General features: G+C 32.7%; 3 protein-coding genes across 5 annotated transcripts; 1 reads left to right on the top strand and 2 right to left on the bottom strand.

The window, feature by feature from the left end:
• On the bottom strand, positions 150-1,724 carry LOC109358065 (polygalacturonase-like). The gene is made up of 4 exons (XM_019602132.1): positions 1,578-1,724; positions 1,141-1,452; positions 531-1,049; positions 150-368 (listed from the first exon to the last, which is right to left on the bottom strand). The coding sequence occupies exons 1-4, from the start codon at positions 1,701-1,703 to the stop codon at positions 150-152; spliced, it is 1,176 nt and encodes a 391-aa protein (XP_019457677.1). The 5' UTR covers positions 1,704-1,724.
• On the top strand, positions 8,248-12,535 carry LOC109358802 (protein NUCLEAR FUSION DEFECTIVE 4-like). Of its 3 annotated transcripts, none has more exons than XM_019603254.1 (4): positions 8,248-8,768; positions 10,663-11,594; positions 11,835-12,391; positions 12,434-12,535. In XM_019603254.1, the coding sequence occupies exons 1-3, from the start codon at positions 8,433-8,435 to the stop codon at positions 12,352-12,354; spliced, it is 1,788 nt and encodes a 595-aa protein (XP_019458799.1). In that variant the 5' UTR covers positions 8,248-8,432; the 3' UTR covers positions 12,355-12,391; positions 12,434-12,535. The 3 variants fall into 3 exon arrangements, with proteins under 3 accessions (XP_019458799.1, XP_019458798.1, XP_019458797.1); XM_019603253.1 differs by having other exon boundaries at positions 11,835-12,398; positions 12,441-12,535; XM_019603252.1 differs by having other exon boundaries at positions 11,835-12,535.
• Positions 22,386-24,616, bottom strand: LOC109358636 (peroxidase 55). The gene is made up of 3 exons (XM_019602988.1): positions 24,366-24,616; positions 23,232-23,423; positions 22,386-23,133 (listed from the first exon to the last, which is right to left on the bottom strand). The coding sequence occupies exons 1-3, from the start codon at positions 24,573-24,575 to the stop codon at positions 22,549-22,551; spliced, it is 987 nt and encodes a 328-aa protein (XP_019458533.1). The 5' UTR covers positions 24,576-24,616; the 3' UTR covers positions 22,386-22,548.

The raw sequence follows: 24,616 nt of genomic DNA, 5'->3' as shown, positions 1-24,616 counted from the left end.
AATATCACAATTAAAACTCAAGATTAAACTAAAAATATTAGGTCAAAGTGTAACAATACATCATTTATAAAGGTCGAACATGTGTACTTGGAAAGTTTTTTGTAGTGGTAGCCTTATATATAACAAATGAAATCTTCAATTGTGGCTATCTAAGCTATAAGTTTCGGTACTTTCCCTTTAATTGTAGGTTTGGTATTAGAAAATTTAGAAGTTGTGATAGCTCCATTGAAAGTTAGATCAATATCATCCAGCTCGACGGATTCACATGGTACACTACTGCTACAATCGAGAACAATTGCTTCTTGAGTGGCAGAAGTTCCTCTAATGTTTTTGAAGGAGACCTCAGTAATCTTTATTTTTGATGGATACTGCAAGCATTAAAAGATAACGTGGAGGATTAATAGTTTTTCCTCGTTTTTCTTATAAGGATGATTATTTTATTAAGAAATAACTTAGCGACTCTTTATCTTGAATTGGAATTAATTGTCTTACTCGTAATGAAAATTGTAAGTCGAATTTGGCTTAGATACCTGTTTTGTGCATTGATTCCATGGACAATATTGTTGGTCTATAAGTACAGGGTTGCTAACATTGACCATCACGATATCTTCAAAGTGCATTTTAGACACCGAAGAAATTATTGGAGTGCCAGGCCAAGTCTTAATCCTTACACCATTATCTGTGTTTTTTAGTGTGCAATTCTTGACAGTAAGACCTTCTACTGGTTCTTCATTTGGATATTTTCCTAAGCTTCCAACACTAATACCATGTCCAGGTCCGCATGTCACATTTAGGACAAGGATTTGTTTGCTACCGTCACCCAAAGAGATGCAATCATCACCAGTGGCAATGTTTGAGTTATAAATATGCACTTGAGTTGATCTTCCAATGTGAATTCCATCTGTATTAAGGCTAGTTGCAGGTGCATTGATATTCATGTTTATAAATGTAAGATTATTGCATCCTAGGACATTGACATGAAAGTTCTTGCTATCCTTTGAAGTTATATCCTGAATAATTGAGTTATTGAGGAAAGCAAAGCCAAAGTTCTGAAAGTTTTTCAAAAAATGTATTTTGTTAGCAACTCATAAACTAGTATACTAGATGCAATGTATATTGAGAAATGAGTACTTTACTAACCATAGAAAGTCTATCGCAATTCTTGTTTTTTCCACAATCATTATGTTTCCAAGCCATTTCACCTTGGCCATCAAAAGTTCCTTCCCCAGATAAGGTAAAGAAATTAATATATCCAAACTTAACCCACTGATCTACTCCATTGAGAAGTTTTGGGTTTTTTGGTGCTAGAATTTTACCATCAACCTGAACATTGATAGGAGCTTTGCAAGGTCCTTTAAGATCTATTTGTTTCAACATGTATGAACCTTTAGGAACCACAACTCTGCTTGGAGTTGTTGATCCACATGCATCTTTCCAAGCATTTGTCAAAGCCTTGAAAAACAAAGCAAAATTAAGAATAGTAAGGCATAAAATCCATCTTTATCAAAATTTGGATGATCATAGTATATAAAATAAATATGTTTTAATTAAAATTTATGTACTTCATGTGATCTTACCTCGGTTATATCTCTATTAGGTCTTGCACCATACTTTGTCACATCAAAGCCCTTTGTTTGAGCTCTAACATAGGAAGCTAGAAATAGAAACACAGTCAATGTGGTTATACTTAGTTTGGTATCCATTTTTCTATTCTCTTTGTTCTCGATGCCTTCTATTGCTTGCTTGAAATGATTATGGTATGCAGAATGTGATGTAATTCCTTCTTGTAGAAAATCTATTTATAATATAGTGGGGACATTTTAAGACCAATAATCATGCAACTAACTATACATTAATTTAGTTGTGACAAGTATTTTTTGGAGGGTTACTTTTCGTTTAGAGAGAGCAACAAACCAAAGAATAAAAACAAACGATAAGTTATCTATAAAAAACAGAAATATAACATAAATCAATTATTAAACTCCTTAACCAAAAAAAACTGAATAACATACATTCTCTGATATTTTCATCTATTATTAAACTTTCATTTCGCTCTTTACTAAAAATGTAAATTTCGAAGGAAGTAAATAGGACAAACAATTGGAATTTTCAATGTTGGTTTTAATTTATTGTCGTTGTGGTTTCATTTATCATTTCAATACTTGTTTTGGACTAAATATGTTCTCTTTGAGTTACAATTCCCTTTTCTAATTAAAATTGGGATTCTCTCCTAAAAAATTCACACATGTGGCATACTAAATAATCAATTATTGTGATTTAAATTATATAATAAATTATTGTTAAGTAAAAATAATTGGAGCTCTGCAATAGTAGAGAAGATAAATATATATTTTTTCAAACAATATTTCCATTTCCCTTACTTTTTATCATGTTAAAAAGTTATCACCCTGAAATATATTATTATTACCATTCAATAATAAATTCATGCATAATATTGAACGTTATCACATAAAGGAACTCCACTGCTCAAACAATAAGTATTTGTTAGTTTGATTAGTAAACATATAATCATTTCAAAAGTAGCAATATACATATAAGATGTTTTACAAATACTGTCCAATACTAATCCATCTATATATTAAATTAATCAATTAAATAATTAATGTTTGAATTGAAAAAAAATAAGAGAAAAAGATATATACACCGACAGTGTAAAGGTTGTTTACACTGTCACTACATAATCCACCATTGATTTTTAGTCATCATTGACTTTTAAATAAAAGTATTGCAAATGAGTGGTGGATGATACACTGACTGTGTATAAATCTTTACACCGTCGGTGCACACATTTTACATTCAAAGAATAATGATAGTCATTTATGATATATCAATGCAGTAGGTTTTAGGTTTTACACTTCAATATCTCACCACCCTAGAACCACTTCAATTAGAACAACTAAAAAAACAAGAATCTAGGTTTCCCCCAAATGTAGGTTAATAATTAACTTCAATTAGAATAAAACTCAAAACGGGGAACCACTTCAATTAGAACGGAACTCGGAAACCGGGAACCAATTCAAATAGAACAATCATCTAAGGCTATAGAAGAAAGAGGATTTCCATTAAATGGGTTTCCCCTCAAATCATAGAAGGTTACCTTAGAAGACACGTAGGTGGAAGGAAATGTCACTAGAATCGACGAACCCATAAGGACTGGACTGAACGAATCCACGAACACTAGACTGAGCGGTGAAAAGAAATCTAATTATGAAGATGCTGGTGGAAAGAGATGCGAAAATGAAGACAATTCGACGAAGATTGGACTGAACAATGGAAGGAGATACTGGTGGAAGATTGAACCAATGTGAAATTAGTCTGAAAGAGTAGAAGTGAAGAATGAATAATGAAAAGTGAGTCAAAAACCTAGGCCTGCCTACAACTATGTTATTTTCGCTCGTTCTTTTTATTTAAAAGTTATATGCACGGACTCGCCGATTTAGGTAAAATTCGATCGATTCACCTATTTTGACTAAAATCGTCCAGTTTAGTTTAGTTTTCACCAATTTTGTTGTGTAAGTAGAAGCTACTAATTGTGTAATTAGCGCATTGATCAAAAGATATTCGATACCATTAGCTGAAATTTGTTGCATGACTAAAAATGACGTAATATATATTTATATATCACTTGTTTTGTTTTTTCATTAATTAAATCTTAGTTATTGATTGGAGTAGTTAAATATGTAGATAATTAAGTAAATAAATATTAGTAGTTTGCTAAAATTATTATTAATTTTTATAATTAAATAATTATTGGGAATTTCATAAAATTATTATTAGATTTCCTGTAATTTATTTAATTATTTGCTAAAATTGTTAGTAATTATTTCTAATAATTATTAATTAATACTTATTTATGATAATTGAATTATTGTTGATTTTTAGCTTCCCGACTACTATTAACTCGGTAGAGTATGAAGCGTGTATAGGCGGTCGTCTGTTGGCAAAGCAGAAATGGTGACCATTTTTAGTACTTGCAACTGGTCATTTCGATTCAATTCAAAATAGTATATGTCCAACACATATATCTACAACATTCCAGTAAACAAATATGCTCAAACATAATGAATTCAAACCCATTAAGACAGAGGAAAATTAATCAATTCAAAAAATTCTCAATTTTTATAACATGGTGGAAGCATAAAATTTTCAAAATGAATATTGGTTCATAAAAAAATTGGGGAAAAACACCTTTAAAGAAAAATCATAAAATTTGAAATTTGTAGCTCTGATACAACTTGTTAGATTTTTAGTATGATTGGTTTAATAATCAATCCTCAAGATCTTGAATCTCATCATTCTCACACGTAAAATAAAACAAGGATTACAAACACATATTTGGACTCATGTTCTCAAATCTACTTCTTCTTTGGCATGCCTTTGGAGAGTTTTGGTATAACGGTCTTCTTCAACCAAATCTTCAATTCCTCAAGGGGCCTTCATTTTCTCTCTAATGAAGAGAATGAAAAACTAGGTGTGATTTGGTGTCTTGGGAACCATAATCGTTCTTGATTCATTAATATGTAGGATTCACATTATCTTTTATAGGTCAATCGTTTGAGTATCCACTCATTAATTCATACCCATTATTAGTTTCAAAAGTCCTATGAGTTGTGAGAATTAGATCGCTTGTTTTGTACTCACTCAAATAAATAGATAATATAATTATATTAAATATATGATACTCACATTAATTAAAAATTAGAAATTATAAACTTCTGACATATATTAGCTGCAATATGTTGGAAATAAAAAACTCAATAATAATGTGAAATGTTCTTTTTCCTAAATTTTTATTATTGATTAAAATTTTATTTGATTAATCTATAATAATTGAGATAAAAAATATAACAAAATATTTAAGGATTTAATCTTTTAAAAAACAACAGTATTAATTAATTGATGCAACTCAACTTCTCAATTCTTGAAATGTAAAAAACATGTCTTCCTTTTTCTTACTTTGATATTCTAGTTGGTGCGAATTCTCAAAGAGTGTCTACTTGGGTTGAAGTTACAAAAACCTTGTTGAAGCGACGTTTTACTTGTTCAAGGCTTTCAATGAAAGTATTGAATAACATAGTGAGGATTCAAAGGTGCTTCTTGTGAGGTAATGATGATGATAAAAAAGTAAATTCCTGGATTAAATGAAGTACATTGTATGTAAGATCAAGATGGCGAACTATGAGTAGATGAATATTAAGTCTAGTTTTTTTGTGGCACAAGAGATTTTCACTAATTTAATGAGTTGCAATTATAAATATCATCCCGAGATTAAAAGTACATTACACACTTACCAATATCTTACAAACTTAGAAGAACATCTCATCTAAGCAACACTCTTCCCCTTTCCATCATACGCTATGTAAAAAGATTTACAGCAAATTCAATGAAGAATATGACTAGGGCAAAGATTATTTTACAAGATATTAAAAGTTTTTACTTGCAATCTTTATGATCTTTCAATATAAGTAGTATACAATGTTCTTAATGTTTAAAGTATGAAAACTTAGAGAAAACACTTGGATGAACTTCAAAAAAATGTGAAAGGTAAAAGCTCAAAGTTGCAAGAACAAAGTGTACGAAAGTTGTGAAAGATATTGTATGTTAAAGTATCTTTTGAATTGTGTGTTTAAGTGCCTTTAAATAGGCTTCCAACCGGTCATTATACTCCAAGATGAAGGTAGAAGACGTTCGGAATGAAACTCAGTCGTTTTGGATGAAAGTTGTTTAGTTTTGATTTGAAAATCTGTTGTAACAACTCTCATTAACCAATTACTGTATTGGGTAATCGTTCTGTCCAACTGAGTAATCAGTTACTCTATGTTAATTTTGTTGGGTGACATGCTACTAAGTTTGGGTAACCTACTACTCTATCTCAATAACTTGTTACTCAGTTCAAGTAACATTTTACTCAGGTCAAATAGCGTGTTAGTTAGCTTTCTCAAAATTAAGATCATTTGACTCTAAGTTTCAATGTGATTTCAAAATGGTTTTCACTTGAGCATTCTAACTAATCATAAATAAAAGAAATTAGGATAGAAGTACCTAACCTAGAAGACTTGATCGCATTGTTGATTTTATTGTCTTCATCAAAATCATGTCAAGGTCAGGAGAAGGATCTTCTTCACACTATTTCTTTGCATAAAAACCAACTAGGATAAGTGAAAATGGAGATTACTTCTGGATGGAGTGGCACTCTACGAAAAGGTCATTGTATGGATGTATGACTCTTTTATTTTGTTTAGGAGCATCAAAATCTAAATGGTTATATAATGCTGAAAACCTGGGTAATGTTAGAAACATGCATGGTAACTGGTTCTCAAAAGGTATTAGGAGGTCACTAGGTAACAAGTCTTCAATTAGCTTATGGGTTGACAAATAAGTTAGCTTGCTACCACACATTTTGTTCCCAAGAATGATTTGGTTCTCAAAAGATATCTGGAGAACAAAATAACAGTTAAATGTTCTTGAGTCTAGTTTTCTTTTATGTGATCTATAAGATTGTGCCTCAGCTAGACAACTCCAAATGTGTTAGTGTTTTAAGCTTAATCTTTTACTAGTCCAAAGCTCATATGAGATTTTGTTATTTGTTAACTGTGTTACTTGACATCCTATTATAAAGCTTCGAATAATCATGTTGGGTTTTGGTTAGATGATATTTAGCATTGGATCATAAATTGGTGTCAGCCCTTTTTTGGTTTAGGAGAATCAGTTCATAAGTGAGCTTCTTAGAGTGATTAACAATTCTCCCCACAAAGTTGGACCTCACTATACTTGGTCTTGTGAAGCTCATCTGAGTGGAGTGTACTCAGTAAATTCAGCATATTATATGACCCTAGACAATGATGGGGCAAAACCTGTATTCAATTTCAAAAAATGTATTGAGCGATTGCATTCATAATAAAGTTTTTGCTTTTGTTTGAAAACTATTACATGGAAGAATTCCAACTAAAGTTTTCTTAGCTAGAAGTTATGGTGTTCATGGTGATGCTAATGTACCGGGAGTCTTATGTAATAGCCACTTAGAATATCGTGAACTAATTCATTTTAGGATGTGTGGTTACCCATCCCAACAAGTATTGTTCTCAGGAATTGAACCTTTGACTTTTTGTTTATCACGAGGATCTAGCAGGGTCTTATATCACTATATCAACATCTTATTTAGTAAATATGGTGACAATTTGTTATTAAGTTGTAATTTTAGTTCTAGTATTTGGTGTGCTTGCTATAAATGGTTAGGTTTCTCTTTAGCTCTTCCTTGTTAAGAGGAATATAAGAAGGGGAAGCTTTCCTTAATGGTTTGGTTTGCTATTTTGTGGTCTTATCAATTAAAAGATTTTTTTCAAATGCTTAATGTGACTTTTTATATATCTTATGGATTTGATTTAAATTAGATCTTAGAAATGGTGTTGTGCTTATGTTGTTGAATGGTGTAGAAAACCTATTCCTTGTTTGGAAAGGGCTATCATCGTAAGTGTAAAATCTTTGATATATATGGTTTTTGCATCCCTTATACTCATTTAATAGATTTTGCTTATGTAAAAGAACACAAATACAAACTTGTAAGTATAACTTTATGGTTACTTTCCTGGCATAACTTTATTTTTGCTTATAAAGATTAGATATTAAATATATGTCAGGTTTTATGTACTTATCTTACTTTTAGGTTAGACCTTTTTTTATTTCTTGGATTTTGCTCTAGTAGTTGAGCTTTTATAATATACTTAAATATGTTACTTTGTTAGGTTTAATAGGCCTTTTAGATAATTTAAAACATATGTTAAGTTAAATAAGTTTTTAAAAAGTAATATTGTCTTTTTCACTAAAAAACCAAGCATAACCTTACATATTCTGGTAAAGGCTAGATTATAGGTTACCTATAAACGATCTGATATGTTTTCACTCTTAACAACTATCCATTTTTTTTGTTTCAATCTTATTTATTTATAAATGATTAGCAAGTTAAATACTAAAAGTTCAAAAAATTGAATTATTTTAAAAGAAAAAGATTCAAGTTGGATAATATAATAAACTCAACAACAAAGTCTTGGATAATATTAATTACAATTTACATGTTGAACAATAAAATAAAATAAAATAAATAAAATTTTGAAAAACCCACCTTCTTAAAACAAGAATTTTGTATCACCCCATAGCATCAAATCACACTAAACTATTGTTGCTACCGCCGCCAGGTCATCATCATAATCATCCTCATTTCCCACACTCCAATAATGTCGCTTTTTTTGTTCACTTCTCTTCTCTTTTTCACTATTCTCTTTGCATAATTTCAGGATCCACATCAAAATATAACAACAACAAAAACACAAACACCAATCCTTAAACAAATATTCATCATCATCATAATCATCAAGAACATCAAAAAGAATTTGTTTTGTGCATGATCATCATACATGGGTGTCTTACATGATAAGTTATTGTCTTTATATAGAAGCAGATGGTTAGTTTTTGTGGCTGCAATGTGGTTACAATCATGGGCTGGTATTGGATATCTTTTTGGAAGTATATCACCAATCATAAAGAGTTCTCTTAACTATAATCAAAAGCAAGTTGCTATGTTGGGTGTTGCAAAGGACCTTGGTGATTGTGTTGGATTCATCACTGGTGTGTTGTGTGAGATATTACCTATTTGGGGTGCTCTTCTTGTTGGTGCTGGTTTGAATCTTTTTGGTTATGGTTGGGTTTGGATGGTTGTTACTGGAAGAGTTTCAACTCTACCTTTATGGGCTGTGAGTACTTTTTGTTCTTGTTATATATCTTCACTTCATTTTGGACATGTTTTGGATTTGATACTATTCATGTTCTTCCTTATTGATCATCAAAGTAATGAACTTTATGCTAGTTTGACTTTTCTAGTTTGTGGGTTGTTGCTGTTATTGTCAATCATTGTAGATGGTGTCTTTTCTCTTCAATTTGTTTGATTCATCATTTATCTTATACTAATGAATTCTTTTCAATTATTTGTCTTCATGCTTTTTATTTATCTTTCTATCTATGTTCAGTTTCAATTAGGCATAATCTTATTCTGAAATGATCTGAAGAATATGGTTCCAGAAGGAGTGGATTCATTTCTGCTCTCTATCTCTTTCTCTTCCCATTTTATTGTTTTTTATTTTGGTTGATCCTAGGTTTTATTTTATGTCCACCAAATTGATGATGTAATATTAAAATTCACCTTTTCATTAGAAATTTTGACATGGGTCTATATGCTATTAGATGCTGTTATTTCCACATGAAAAGGAAGGAAGGACTTCAAATCTAAAAGTGAGAGTATGAGTCTATTTCTAGAATCAAAGGATTTTGCTTGTTTCAACCATATCCTTTTGAGTGAAGTAAGTGTAATTTTTTTTCTCCACATGATGCCATCTATTGGTGAAGTCCTCTTTTTTCCAATGCCCTTCTCCACTTGTAATCCATTTCATGTTGCCACTGCATCAATTCAATTTTGTTGTTAAATATGGCAACATGATAAGTTAGAACCTTCATTTAAAATAGTGAAAGGGAAATGTGACAAAAACATTGTCCTTAAAAAGCCAAAGATTTTGAAACTCCCACCTTCCAGGTGGCATGATATGCTAGAAATCCATTTTTGCAAGATATTGCAACTTGGCCTCACAAGAGACATTTATAATGTTTACAAATTGCACTTCACTCAAAATGGAAGTCACCTCTTAGCTGTCTCTTATGTGTGCATGTGACATGATTCCATTCCTTGATCACAATATCTTTGAATTTGGTTAGAGACAAATAAACTAGCATGTCTGCTCTTCCTTTTGGTTACTATAAAAGTCTCTTTTTTCTTTCAATTATCTTTTTGATTACTTAATAGGCAATCACTTAACAGTTACTTTTACAAATTTGGAGTTGGAACTGTGGCAGTAGCCTTAACAACAAATGATGCTACTCATTGAATGCATAATTGTGGCCTTATTGAAAATTTAGTTTTAGGGGGTGAGCTTGGCGCAACGGTAAGATTTGTTGTTTAGTGACCATGAGGTTCCGGGTTCAAATCCTGGAAACAACCTATCCGTTTGCGAGGGTAATGTTGTGTACAACTACCCTCCCATACCCCACTAAATGGAAGCCTCATGCACTAGGCCACTATTTATTAAAGGTTTAGTTTTTGTGGTTGGTCAGAAAATTTGGAAGATAAAATGTTTGTGTTGCCTTAGCATGGGAAACACTAAATAGCTAAGCTTTGAAGATACCCTTATACCTACTTCTGACATTTTAGAGCTTGTATCCTCTGGAGTTTAATTTAGCAATGTTCATTACCCCTATTAGTTACCAAGATGATGTTTTATAGATGATCAGGAACAATAAGTGAGAAGAGTAAAGAAGAAAGTGATATTCTAAAACAAATTGGATTTGTGCATTTGAAACTGTCATATATAGCTTTACATTTTATTTCCAACTAGTTATATTTTGCTTGTGTCTCAAACTGATTTATATGTTTTAGAGTCAAGATGTTATAGGTATATATTTCATCATGAGTCATGACAATAGAATCACAAGAAAATAATCATATGCACCCTTATTATTAATGTAAACGTCTTCCAATGATTGTTCATAGTTATATTCCATATTGCCTGGGTTACAAGATTATTGGTTATTGGTATGCAGATGTGTGCTCTTATATTTGTTGGAACAAATGGTGAAACGTACTTCAACACAGTTTCTCTGGTGTCTTGTGTGCAAAATTTTCCGAAAAGTCGGGGTCCTGTGGTTGGAATTCTAAAGGGCTTTGCTGGGTTGAGTGGTGCAATCATGACACAAATATATGCAATGATCCATTCCCCTGATCATGCATCATTGCTATTCATGGTTGCTGTTGGTCCATCATTGGTAGGAATAGGACTAATGTTCATTGTTCGACCCGTTGGAGGTCACAGACAAGTTCGGCCATCGGATGGAAAAAGTTTCACATTTGTCTATGGTGTTTGCCTTCTATTAGCTGCTTATTTGATGGGAGTCATGATTGTCCAAGATCTAGTTCCTATGAGTAAAACTGTTATCACAATGTTAACAGCTCTACTGTTTATAATCCTACTTGTCCCCGTTGTCATTCCTATATCTTTGGTTTTTAGCCCGGAACAAAGTCCTCCAGAGGAAGAGGTTTTTCTTCCAGAACAACAGAATAATGAACCCGGAAAATCTCAACAGTATTCCGATGAAGTAATATTAAGTGAGCTGGAAGATGAGAAGCCTAAGGAAGTGGACTTGCTTCCAGCATTAGAAAGGAGGAAACGTATCGCGCAATTACAATCAAAGCTACTCCAAGCTGCTGCAGAAGGAGCAGTGAGGGTCAAGAGGAGGAGAGGACCACATAGAGGGGAGGATTTTACATTGACACAAGCATTGATCAAAGCAGACTTTTGGCTTCTTTTCACTTCCATGGTCTTGGGTTCGGGATCCGGGTTGACTGTCATCGACAATCTTGGTCAGATGAGCCAGTCTCTAGGATATAACAATACGCATATATTTGTCTCCATGATCAGTATTTGGAACTTTCTTGGGCGTGTTGGAGGCGGTTACATATCAGAGATTGTCGTGAGGTAAAAACACTTGATACACTAACCAAATTCTGAAAGAGTTCCTCTAAACTGGGCAAGTAAGGTTGTGTCCATCATTAATTTAATCCAAATCGCATCACGGTCTCAAGTCACTAAATTATTTAAGCGTCGATACAACGTTACTTACCGAACCTCATCAAATTTTCGGTGTGTTATTTATCTATCTCTATTTATCAATATCTTAACTTATTTCTCAAATTCGGTTGTGTTTTACTTGAGCAGGGATCATGTCTATCCGAGGCCGGTTGCATTGGCTGTATTTCAACTTGTTATGACTGTTGGTCATGTCTTTATTGCTATGGGATGGCCAGGGGCAATGTATATTGGCACATTACTAGTTGGACTTGGTTATGGTGCTCATTGGGCAGTTGTTCCAGCCACTGCTTCCGAATTGTTCGGTTTGAGAAACTTTGGTGCATTGTACAATTTCATTACTCTAGCAAACCCTGTAGGAACCCTTGTCTTTTCTAGTCTCATTGCAAGCAGAATCTATGATTCTGAAGCAGAGAAACAAGCTCACGATGGCCATCACGACCAACAAAGTATAGGATCGTTTATGTTTCGCGCGCTTAATGCTAGTCAGACACTGAAGTGTGAAGGTTCCATATGCTTTTTCCTGACCTCAATTATCATGGCAGGGTTCTGCACTGTTGCAGCAGGCTTATGCATGGTTCTGGTATTTCGAACTAAGGTTGTTTATGCCAATCTATATGGAAAATCGTCTACTAGAAGTCTTCGATAATCCGAATTTGGACTATGTATTTTGGTGTCATTATACTCTAGAAAAATGTTGCAGCTGATTTGAATTCAAGAATGATTGAAGATGAAGGGTCAAGCATCTATAATCTCAAGCTGTTTTGAGAGTGAACAGCCAAAAGAAAACATGATTTAATAAAAGAAATCAAAGGCTTTGCTATATATACCAGCACATTGTTGTGTTACTTTTACCAAACATTTATGTGTTGCATTCTTTCTTTTTGCAAGAAAATGTTTGATTGGTATAAAAATATGTCTTTTAACGAGTCTCGACATAATGATAAAGTTGTTTGTATGGACTTGGGGAATGAATTATAAATTGTTATTTTCAAGTAAATTTAACGGCAAAAATGGTCCAAGAGAAAAAGTTGATTGATCCATAACAATTGAAAAATTAGATAAATTGATACATTAGAAAAAGGCAACACCTTAATGGGAAGCCCACAAAGTTTCCAAACATAAATGGAAGAACTGGTCCACCCCTAGAATATATGGGTTTGTTTTCTTTGTTTCTTTTTATTTTTTTGTGTGAATGTAAATGAAAATTATAATGTAACCTTTTTATTTCTCTGCTTTTTTATTTTTGTTATTCGGATTCTATTAGTCTCCCCGCAAAGTTGCTTTAATTAATTTTTATAGACATGATTTTCTTCATATTGGATATTCTAGTTTGGAGAAATGGGCTCCAGATTGTTGCTACATCTTCAGATTTACTTCTTTCTTATATCCTCATTTTGTTCTTCTATACAATAGGGGTAGGGCTAGAATGCTAATTGGTCAATAGAATCTGGACAAGAGTCGGACTTGAACTCTATAAGTGAGTATCTGGAAAGGCACTTCGACAATCAAGTTAATATGAGTGAAGATATGTATGGAGAATACAATGATGCAAGGGTATAAGTGAGAGTATTAAAGTTGAACCTCATTATGAAGGGTCTCCTCTATATATAGAGAGAGGTTGGATATGGTATACTCCATGGCAAGATGATTTAGTCATGACAGGTATGTCCTACACAAGCATAGACTTATTTATCCATTCCAAGTGGCCATGTCATGCCTATGATGTTGTAGGTACAATGCTTTATTTAGGATGGGTCGTTTTTTCGTCTGCTCAGGTTGTTGTGGCAGTATACTAGGCATGTCATCATCGTATGATAGAGGGTAGCTCATTGTTTAGTGTGTTCATCTCTATAGCAGTGTATGCATTGTTTAGGCAGCGTGACTGTCTAGTAGTAGAAGTTTGTGGTTCTGCACATGCTGACTAGGCCTTGTATGCTCGCTTTCACCCATTCCTCAGTTAGCTCACCCTCACAGGTGTGATTGATAGCTATGTAAGTCAGATCTTATCTACCTAATATTGGACCGTTTCCTTAGGAGTTAGCTTGCTTGTGACCGATTCATATATCAGGATGGAACAGTTGCCTATAGTCAAGTGGTATGATCGGGGATGGTCGTGCCAATAGACAAATAACGTTGGACCTGCAGGCGGTCAAAGGGAACTCTGGGCTCGTTAATGGTCAGTGTTAGCGGTTGGTGTTGGTGGTCGATTGGCTTGTTAAAGTGGGAATATTTTCAAAATTTTGGCCAATGACTTGTTGCATCTCTAATTATTATGCATTTAATCCCCTGATTGATAGGTGGAGGTGATCATTAATGTTGTGCATAGGAATGGCAACGGGGCGGGGCGAGGTCGGGTTTATGCATACCCAAACCCGAAATTTAAAACCCGAACCCGAACACTGCGGGGTTACAATTACCACTACCATCCCCGAACCCGTTGGGTTTCGGGTAACCCGAAACCCGAAAGAAAACCCGAAATAATATACAATAGTCCAAATATGCTATGAATAAATAAATCAATCAAAAAGCTTTAAAAAATCTACTTATAAGCTATGATATATTACCAATGGAGAAGAGGAAAATGAATGAAGAAGATAAAGATGATTGTTCATTTGCCTTTGGAGAAGATGAAGACGAAAACCAATGGAGAAGATGAAGAGAAATACGACTACACGAGTGGAGAAGATGAAGATAAAAATGAGTGGAGAAGAGGAAAACAAAATGGAGATGTGGGGCTGTCTGTGCGTGGGACAAGCATTGCTTGTGTTGTTGTGCAGTTGTGCGTGTGGGAGAAGCAGTGAAGCACTGCTTGTGCAGTTGTGGAGTTGATTTGTTTCTAACTTTGGGGGAAATAGGCACAACACAAAACTAGGGTTAAGTTAAAACATATAATTAAAATATTAATTTATTAATTGTAACGGGTTTGGGGCGGGTTCGGGGTAGGGTATCACACATACCGAACCCGAAAATTAACATCGGGTAAATCCCGAACCCGAACCCAATAACAACGGGTTTAACCCGTTAAATTCAGATCGGGTTCGGGCGGGTACCCACGGGTTCGGTTTCCAATGCCATCTCTACCCTCTATTTATAGAAGAACCTGGACTTGGGGATTTGTACGATAAGCGAATATGAGGCACTAGGTACACGTGGCCTTTGCCTTCGTGTTTTCGCTAATGTGTTGATGTTTTCTGCCTCGAATTGAGTGTCTTCTGTTGGATTTTATTCGAATGTTTTTGTACGGTCGAGATGTTGAGTTCTTTGTTCGTCGGTTAATGTTTGTCGCTCTTTTTTGTGTGCTTGCCATTGGATATACACTTGAGTGCTAATGTACGGCCATGATGTGATCAAGGTGACCTTTGAGAGGGTATGGGTTGTCCGATGTTTATCTTCATCCTATTTTCATATAAATAGGACTTTACTCCTCTTTCATTTCATTACCTTGTTTTGTTGTGAAGAATCCTTGAACCTTTGCAAACTTGTCTCTTTGCTGCTTACTTTATTCTCAACCTTAAGTAACCTTCATCACATGTTTTCTTCTTTGTACTTATATAAAATGGTGAGGATAAATGTCTTAGAGGAGGACAAAATAGTAACAGTTTTGTCGAGGTTTTGTTAGGTCTTCCCCTATCTTTTGCCTCATTGTCCTCACGATGATGTCGGGTGAGGGAACTTCATGTGCCCCTAGACGTTGTCGATCATGAAGAACATGGGTGGTCATGAATTATTCCAAAGAATTACTAGTGTCTCTCGTCAGCTTTAACCTAGAGTGGGCAAGATGAGTTAGCGAGATCTTGAATGACCTTGTCCTAATAAGTGCTCCTCGTTCATAGCGGATGTTCATTGTTTATGCCCTGGTGTCTTCAGATTCTGATAATATTCCTATTGGTAGGTAAATGACTTGTAAGTATAAATAGAGAGTACCTCTTAGAAGGAAGTTGACACTTAATTCTTTCACTTATACTTTTTCATCCTTATACTCTCCATACATATCTTCATTCATATTGACTTGAGTGTTAGAGTACATTTTCATATAGAAACCCAAGCAAATCAAGATCGACTCTTGCCCGGATTCAACATATAGATACATTCTAGTCCAACCATCACCATATAGAATAACACATGAATGGCTTTTCCGGATGGGGTTCGAGGTGACTTTTAGTTTCAATGGCTACTTACTAATTACCATTGAAACAAATTTAATTCAATAGTTTAACACTTACTAATTACCATTGCTCTCATCCTTCAGAGAGAGAAAACGAGAGTGGAGGAGGAAATATAATATTTGATTAAACTAATATTGCAAGTTTTTTGTCAATTTTTTAATATAAATACGAAAGGCATATAATTTTAGTTACCGTAGCTTTTTCTGAACTGAAGGTATTGTACAATAATACGGTGTATATAATATTTTCATTAGGTGTGAGGCAATGATCGATATATACATGTATCATCGACCTACCCAACTAAGTAGAAGTATCATACACTAAGCTGTTCTTTTTTTATTTTAAATTAAAACACTACATTATAGGAAACAATGTATAATGTAAAATTAAAAAGAAGAAAATGGAGAAATAAAAGGATAAGTGATAAATATTGCAAAGGAACAATCAAGATGACAATTTCATAAATCGACTTTATTGAGTAATGATTTGTTCATTTTCTTAAGCAAATGTAGAGATCTTAATGTTAAACTATTGAATTAAATTTGTTTAAAATATGATTAGCATCAAATGAGAGTGATAAAGAAGACATGTAGAAGAACTCGACAATGAAAGGAAAGGGAAATAATGTAAAATATTTTTCGATGTTTGTTTGGTTAAAATATAAAATTGGACTATAAAAAAGTTATGAAAACAAGTCGATAGAGAAGAACTCCAAAAAATGTCAGAAAAGTTAACATGTTTTTCGTTGTTGTTCGTTTAAATGCATGAGAGGAGAAATAATATTTATTTTTTCTCCATATTTACATTAAGGGGAAGAAAAAATAAAAGTAGTTTGCTATTATATCCTTGCATGTAATTTGAATAACGCTTTTATTTTAAATCATGAACAATACATCAAAGGTGAGATTTTGTTTCTATAGAATATTCGGACTTGTTAATAAAAATGTCAAAATGGACAGGTCTGGCCAAACCTGATCAGGCTCATTCACAAAAACTAAAAAATTTATAGGATTTGAATATCATTTTAAATATTTTTTTCTTGAATCAATGGGATACACAGTTTAGGCCTAATCCTTCTCACCCATAGTACTTGAATTCTGGTACTATTTCATTTTCTCACCATTCCACTAATATTACTCCCACGTTCCCACCACTCATGATTTGGGCAAAATAACATTAAATAAATCTTGTCTGAAATTAAAGTTAAAATAATAAATAAAATATATTAAAAACTATATATTATGTTTATGATCGAGTATTAAGGAAATGTAAACTAAATTACTAAAACTTAGTATTTGATCCATTACTAGTTGTTGAGAGATTTTCATCTATAGGCTAAGTGAAAGAAACATATAAGTATGTCTAACAATATATATTGACCCAGAATCTTAAGACTTTAGGATTATGAGTTCATCTACTTATATGTTCTTTAACTCATAATTTTACGCAATGTTGAATTTCTTCATCGCACTTGGAATACCCAACATCTCACCTCAAGTGTGAGTTACCCCCTTTGAGAATCGGATACACGAGAGTTCAACTCTCTATCTATTTGCATCACCGTTGGCTTATCATTTCATCAATGGAACACACCACCTTGAACTCTCGTAAGGAAGACTTTTGACACAAGGATCCCACATGGATCTGTTGATCTCGCTGAACTATCAAACTATCAATTCTGATACCACCTATTGAAAAATTCAGCTATGAGCTATAACATTTTTCCATAGAGTAAGTGAAAGAAACATATAAGTGGATTTGTATTGGTCTAAAATCTTAAAGCATTAGGTCTATAGGTCCACTCACTTCTATATTCTTTAATTCATCCATTTTTTACATAATGTGATATTTTTTCATTCACATTTGGAATACCCAAAATAATGATTAAAACAATGATTAAAATATGTGGAATATGCTTTTATCATTAATAATATATGATTCATTGAATGAATTCTTAATAGCAAAGTTTACGTGGGTGTACACTTGTGTTGAGTGACTCATCGCCCTTTCTAGAAAACTATGTTACTAAATTTAAAATTTTAAATAGAAAGTTACGCATACTAGTCTAATGTGCCATTGTAATTTTGTGGTTGATTCTACATATATAGCATTTAAGAAAGAAAAAGAGAATATATAAGCCTCCCCTAGACATGAAAATCATGATAGAAAATTGAGATAAGTTCAACTTCATACTATATCTATAAGTAAATGACAATATAAATAAAAAATTATATTAAAAAAGGAAGAAGAAGACTTAAGAAAAGGAAACAGCTATGCAAAGACAGTGATTGATAATGTAGTTTGATAATTCATTTCGCATCCATGACAATGACCACCAATAGAAGCAAACCAATTTTGAGAAAATCATATGCATGCATGTGGTTCTTTTTAGTCTATTAGGATAAGATAAATTAATTTTTATTCTATTTTTCATGGTTTAAATTACACTTCACAATTATAACTTTAACCACAATATTATAGTTTTGGGAGTCTCTCTAATAACATTACAATCCATGATAACATTTTTCCTATATTTTCCATAATTGCGATAAATGCATAATAACTGAATAATCATAACTACTATTTAAAACACAAATATACATATAATAACTATATAAAAGAGATATAAAAGAGATACTAAGGAAATTAATATATAAATTGAGGAAGGCACCTCAACAAAGTCATGCAAAATTAGACGCAAAGTTGCTTGTCCGGTTGTGGTGTGGTATGATCAAAATTAATAGTGAGTTCCTATCTCAGGAAAGACTAGAAAATCATATCGGATAATTGTATAGAAATTCTCTCCTAATTTGCCTTCACAACTTGATATAATAGTAAAGGAACGAGGGTGGTGAGAACCAAACCGTATTAAACGGTTCTATCGGTTTGATTATTAATCGGATTTGAAAACGGTTGTAGTTTGTGATCTTAATTGAATGAGAGTTAGATCACTTTGAACTAGGAAAATTCTGGTCCGACCGTATTAAACTGGATTAAACTTGAATAACCCATAGAGTAAACCAGGCGGTTTACTTAAAATTAAAAAAAAACAGAATACTACTCTAATATTTTATTTTACTTCGGTCCAAAAAATATTAGGATATATTATTTCAATATAATTATACATAATTATTAATTATACACAATTTTACACTTATATATAATTATATATTTATTGGTAAAATTATTAATTATATATGAAATCATCCGGTCCGACCAGACGGTTTAACCGTTTAAACTGGTTAAACCTAATACGAGACCTTTTTCAGTTTGATGTATGACGTATGACTCAGGTTTCACAGCTTCGAAAAAAAACAATAAACATCAACACCCTTATGATCTCTATCTTGTTCTCTATGTAAAATGTCTCCATAGCTCTATTCTCAAACTTCTATTTATATAGCTCTCTTTCTTTCAGTGTGGTTGAGAAATTATCAAAGTGATTCATGTTAGTAGAAGATTTTGAAATTACATTTTTGTTTTCTCTTTAATGTAAAAGGTAATAGTCCTATTTTGACGTCACATTTAAGCCCAAATAATGGTGCATAATAAAAGTAGTACTAAAAAGCTAAGAACAAGTAATGAGACGGAGTCTATTACTTGGTGGTCACCCATCCATTGTTGTATAGGTCCAAAGCCTAGGTCATTTTCACTTCCTAGAGTGATATCTTGCTATTGAAGTTTTCACAACTTTCAAACTCAATGTAAGAATGTATATTAAGATATAAACAACTCGGTCACACACAAAGAAAAGAGGGATGTAGTCCTTGTTCCATTGCACATATGAAAATGTGTATTGCATTAGTCATCAGAAAAGGACAAGGACTCATAAAGTCTAAGACATGATATAGGACCCAAATAGGCCTATTACAGTTAATAAGACTAAGATTCTGATTTGCAAGGTAGCTTATAAATTAAAGACTTCTCTAGAAGATAACACCTAGAAACTGCCATATCCGAGGATTAGACATGCTAGACTGACTGGGTGACTCTAGAAAGGTTTATCTCATCATCTATGCAATCATTAGACATTCCTTTAAGGTAAGGTAAGTTAATCTCAACCAATATTAAAAGAGGATACCACTAGGCGAGAAATATGATTTACCCATCACTTGGGCAATAATGTCCATTTTCATCTACTAAAAGTCGTCAAATGACAATATTAAGCCTGAATCAATCTAACTCAGATGATCCAAGATCAACCCTAACCTAGTTTAATGCGAAGTCGCTATTTCCACGTCATCCCCTTCCACATCAAAGAATAGTCCTCCATTAAATATATGTAATTTATTATGTTTGTGATTGAACAAAATCTCCAATAAAAACTTTTTAAACTCGGAGAAACTAACGGCCTGATATCCTTGCAAAATTCAGTTATATTTTTGGCTCGTGCAATGTTGGCCATAAGCAATTAAATAAAGGACGTAAGAATAAATAGAAGAGAAGAAGACAACAAAAATTATTAATGGGATTCAACCAATTATATCTATTTCATTGGGTATGTTGAGCGGTTATCAAGATGTTATTAGAGAATATTGACTACAAACATGTTAACGAGTTGACTACAAACATGTTAGATGCTATGTTGGAAGAATATGTCTTCACTTTTCTATTACTATCACCATCAACGCTTTTCAAATCTTCTTCTTTATCATCATCTACATTATCATTAGAACAAATAAATGATAATTATATTTTTTATCATGGGTTGATGAGATTTTCATAAGTGCATTTTTGTTAATGAAATTTAATGTATTTAAATGATAATTACATTTTTTATCGTTGGTTTCATAATAAAATGAAAATCATTAGAACAAATAATTTGATCCTAGGTTGTCATGAAGAGGTAACATAGACAATCATCTCTAGCTTGATGAGTGCGTGAGATGGAATGTGATCTATCTCTCTAGTACGATGTTCATATTTGACAAAAAAAGATATACATTTATGAAAGTTGGATTGAAGTTCTAATACTAGAATTTACTAAGCATGGTACTAAATATGTAACACATCTAATATTTAAAAATGTTTATAACAAAAGTGATGATAATGCATCTCAACCCTTGACAGTAACTAGTGTGGTTGAGCAAAGGTACATACTTTATCTACTAAACACAAACATGCATTTCTCTTTTACAGAAATTCTAAGATAAACATGGAGACTCAAGGTTATAAGTGACAATACAGGCTAGCCTGGCCCGTCTTGGTCTGGCTCGCCAAAATATGGGCTAGCCCGGCCTAACCCTTATTGTTAAAATGGCTCAAATCCTCAATCTGACCTGCTAAAAATGTCAATCTAAACGGGTTGTCATCCCTATATATATGTGTGTGTGTGATTATATATTTAATATGTATAAATTTAAAGATTACGTACTTGCAAATGTATATTTATGCTAATATATGTTGGAACAGAGAGGGACATATGGGGTGTAAAATGAAAAAACTCCAAATCTCACATAGGATGGTAGAAACACTTCAAGAGAGTATATAAGCCTTAAAGTGAACTCTTAGGGCTTGTTTGAGAGTTGGATTTTGGAGGGAAAGGAAAGAAAAGTTAGACTTGAGAGTCAGAAAATACACTTTTGAGATGACTCTCAAGCCTTCTCTTTTCTTTCCTTTCCCTTCAAAATCTAACTCTCAAACAAACGCTTAGGGTGTGGCCCAAAGGGTATAAGAGTTTTGTAGTGGGTAGACAGAACCAAAATGCCCAAACACATGTGTGCACTCCCCAATTAATTATTATCGTTAGCTTCATCTTGGTCGTCGGATTAATCTGACTATTTGAGATTAGATCAATTTCTAGGATGGCAGATTGATGTGGTTGTTGGGGCCCTTCGCCCATAAATAGAGGTGTTCCCCATACGGAAAAAGCACACCAGTTAAGACATATTTTCTCAACTTTTCTTCTCTCCTTTTCGCCGAAGCATTTTTGACTCTTTTCTCCCTCTTTTTTTGTGGTACCAGAATTGGTAGTGGTAACTGTAACACCCCAGCCTTCACATCCAACCTCTCAGACCCATAAATTTATTGAGCGTGCCACCTATTAAGCTTAAATACTTCCTATAGTATTTTTTTAGGGAGCCTCCATGACTCGAACTCATGACCTCGTGGACTTATAGTCATTGATTCCATTGAATTAATAGAACTCATTGTATTAAATGTTAACATTTAGTCATCATTGACGATGTATAGATCTTACACTCATAAAAAATACTGACAAACTAAGTACATATTTTTTAAATACTTTATTTTCCAATCAAATATATCATTTTTAGCTATTATTATGTGGCTGAGTAAATATTTAAAATTTGTTGATGTAAATCACAAGTATTTTTCATTTATCAGCACTATGACTAATAAGGCATTCCTTACGACTATTTAACAAAGTTGTATTATAATATATGAATTGATAACATAAATATTCTATACTCTAGCTATCTATGTCAATACACAACTACTACTCATTCAATCTGATCACAATTTGGTGATAAATTTGTTTGTCTTTTATTGATGGACAATATATAATTATTGGAAAATGACAAAAACTATTATTTATTACATTTCTTTATTCCACTTTAAAACTCGTAATACCTCACACTTACATAGAAATCAAAGATTGTGACAATTTAATTTCTTCAAATAATCATATAACTTATTATTCTATTGAACCATCATCAAGAATTAAATTTTGTGCAATCTTTCCTTATTTCACCTTGATTACCAATCTTGACTCCAACCCTTCCAAGCTTCCTCATAGCAGTAACAAAAGCACCATTGAACTCATTAGGGTTATTTGCAAAGTCAACCACCGTTGACTTTGATGCAGTGTCAGTGAATAAAACTTGATCCGAACTCAACAACCCTTTTCCAGCAACTAGGTTTAGGTAATACAAGTTGTCAAAAGTAGAAGGAGTTTGAAGATCAAGTGCAACTGCAACAGAAGGGTCAGGGTTTTGAGGGCACTCGGATTCTAATTGTTGAGCATAGTTAGAATCTAAAGTGGGGTCTACATGTGATGACGACGATGATGATGAGAATGAGTATAAACGATTCGAAAATTGGTCGCAATGTGAGAAACCTATAGTGTGTGCTCCAGAAAGTGAAATCATGTCAATTTGGCTAAGGTTGTGTTTTGAGAACATGTTGTTGAGTTGGTTAAGATTGAATGATGCTTTTGGAAGGTTTCCTTCTACATTTGATGCTTTTGAAACAAGACCATCTCTACGTCCAAGTTCTACATTGAATGAAGGGCCTCCAAGCTGAAATATTTGCACTTAAAAACATTCATAAGAACATTCATAAGAACATGAAGAAAAATGTGTTTAAAGAAAGAACGAAACTATAAATATTTGGTTACCAAGGCTACAACATCTCTTGTAGCAAGTGCTAAAATGTCTGCACATGAAACAATTCCAGGACATACAGCTTCAACTGCTTGTTTTGCCTTAATCACTGTGTCAAATCCATCTCCTGCTAATGAAACATTTTCTGATGCATCTTTTTCTGCATCCCCATTTTCTGATGCTATCATAACTGAAGCATCACATCCCTACATCATTATCTTTTTTTATTAATTAAATGAAAAAAATTATATATCAATATACGTTTTGTTCTTGCTTTTCTCCTAAATTAAGTGTGAAATTTGTTTAAGTTCTTCTATGGTGTTAACTGTTAAATATTCTTGGTTGGTATAGCATACCTTCAATGAAACATCTCTTTCTCGTTACAACTATAGAAGTAATGATTAAAATTTGAAAAGTTTATCTTCATATAGATCATTCTTTATGTATGGATGGTGTTAAATTTTATATATAATCAATATATTATTCAACATCAATTCGTATTAATTTTATTTAATAGTTAATGATGATAAAAATAGTAAATAATATAGTAATTATGTAAAAATCTCTTATAACATAAATTTGTACATCATTTTCTCTATCCATAGTACATATATGACGTTATAAACAAAAACAAATTTGAATAAAAAAATAACCAAGAAGAATTATAAGGAAACAACTATGTTAAAACCTGCGTATGATAATCATAGTTGACAATTAATTTAGCATCCATGATCATGCGAGGAAGGACACAATTTTGAGAGAATAAAAAAACCTTATATGATCACTATCCTTCTTAGTGTAGTAATTTTTTATGATTTCCAAACACTTTTATTTATATATATATATATTATATGTATTATAACTAACAATTAAGAATTAGATATTTACCTAGTAATATAAGATTCAACTATACTATAAAGTATCATATTAATAAAATATAGAAGGTTCAGCTGGGAACAATAGTTCGCCAAATTGTCTCTTGTCTGCCCATAGATTCAGTAACAGTTCGAAAATTTGACCGATTCAGTCATATACTTTCGAAAAGATTAGTTACTTACTGAAATGTATTGTAAGTAATGAGTACTGTTGTTATAAAATATAAATATAAATGAGATATATAAGAAATATAGGAATGAAGAAGAAGGCACCTGAACAAAGCAGTCATGGAAAAATAGACGAAGAGTTGCTTGTCCAGTTATAATGGTTTGGCTTAACTTTGTGGTCACTGCCTTTGTCACAATGGATTCCACCTTTGGACATTTTAACTTGTAGAAATTTTCAACTAATTCTCCTTCAACACTATATATATTACTATAACCTATAAAAACAACCATTAATACTATCTTCATTATCTCCATCTCTTTCTATAAATGTTTGCTACAACTCTATTATATATCCT

The sequence above is a fragment of the Lupinus angustifolius genome, chromosome LG10 (genome assembly GCF_001865875.1).
Source record: "Lupinus angustifolius cultivar Tanjil chromosome LG10, LupAngTanjil_v1.0, whole genome shotgun sequence".
Classification (NCBI taxonomy): domain Eukaryota; kingdom Viridiplantae; phylum Streptophyta; class Magnoliopsida; order Fabales; family Fabaceae; genus Lupinus; species Lupinus angustifolius.
The sequence above is the reverse complement of the archived record's forward strand: the minus strand, read 5'-3'. Positions and strand labels throughout refer to the sequence as shown.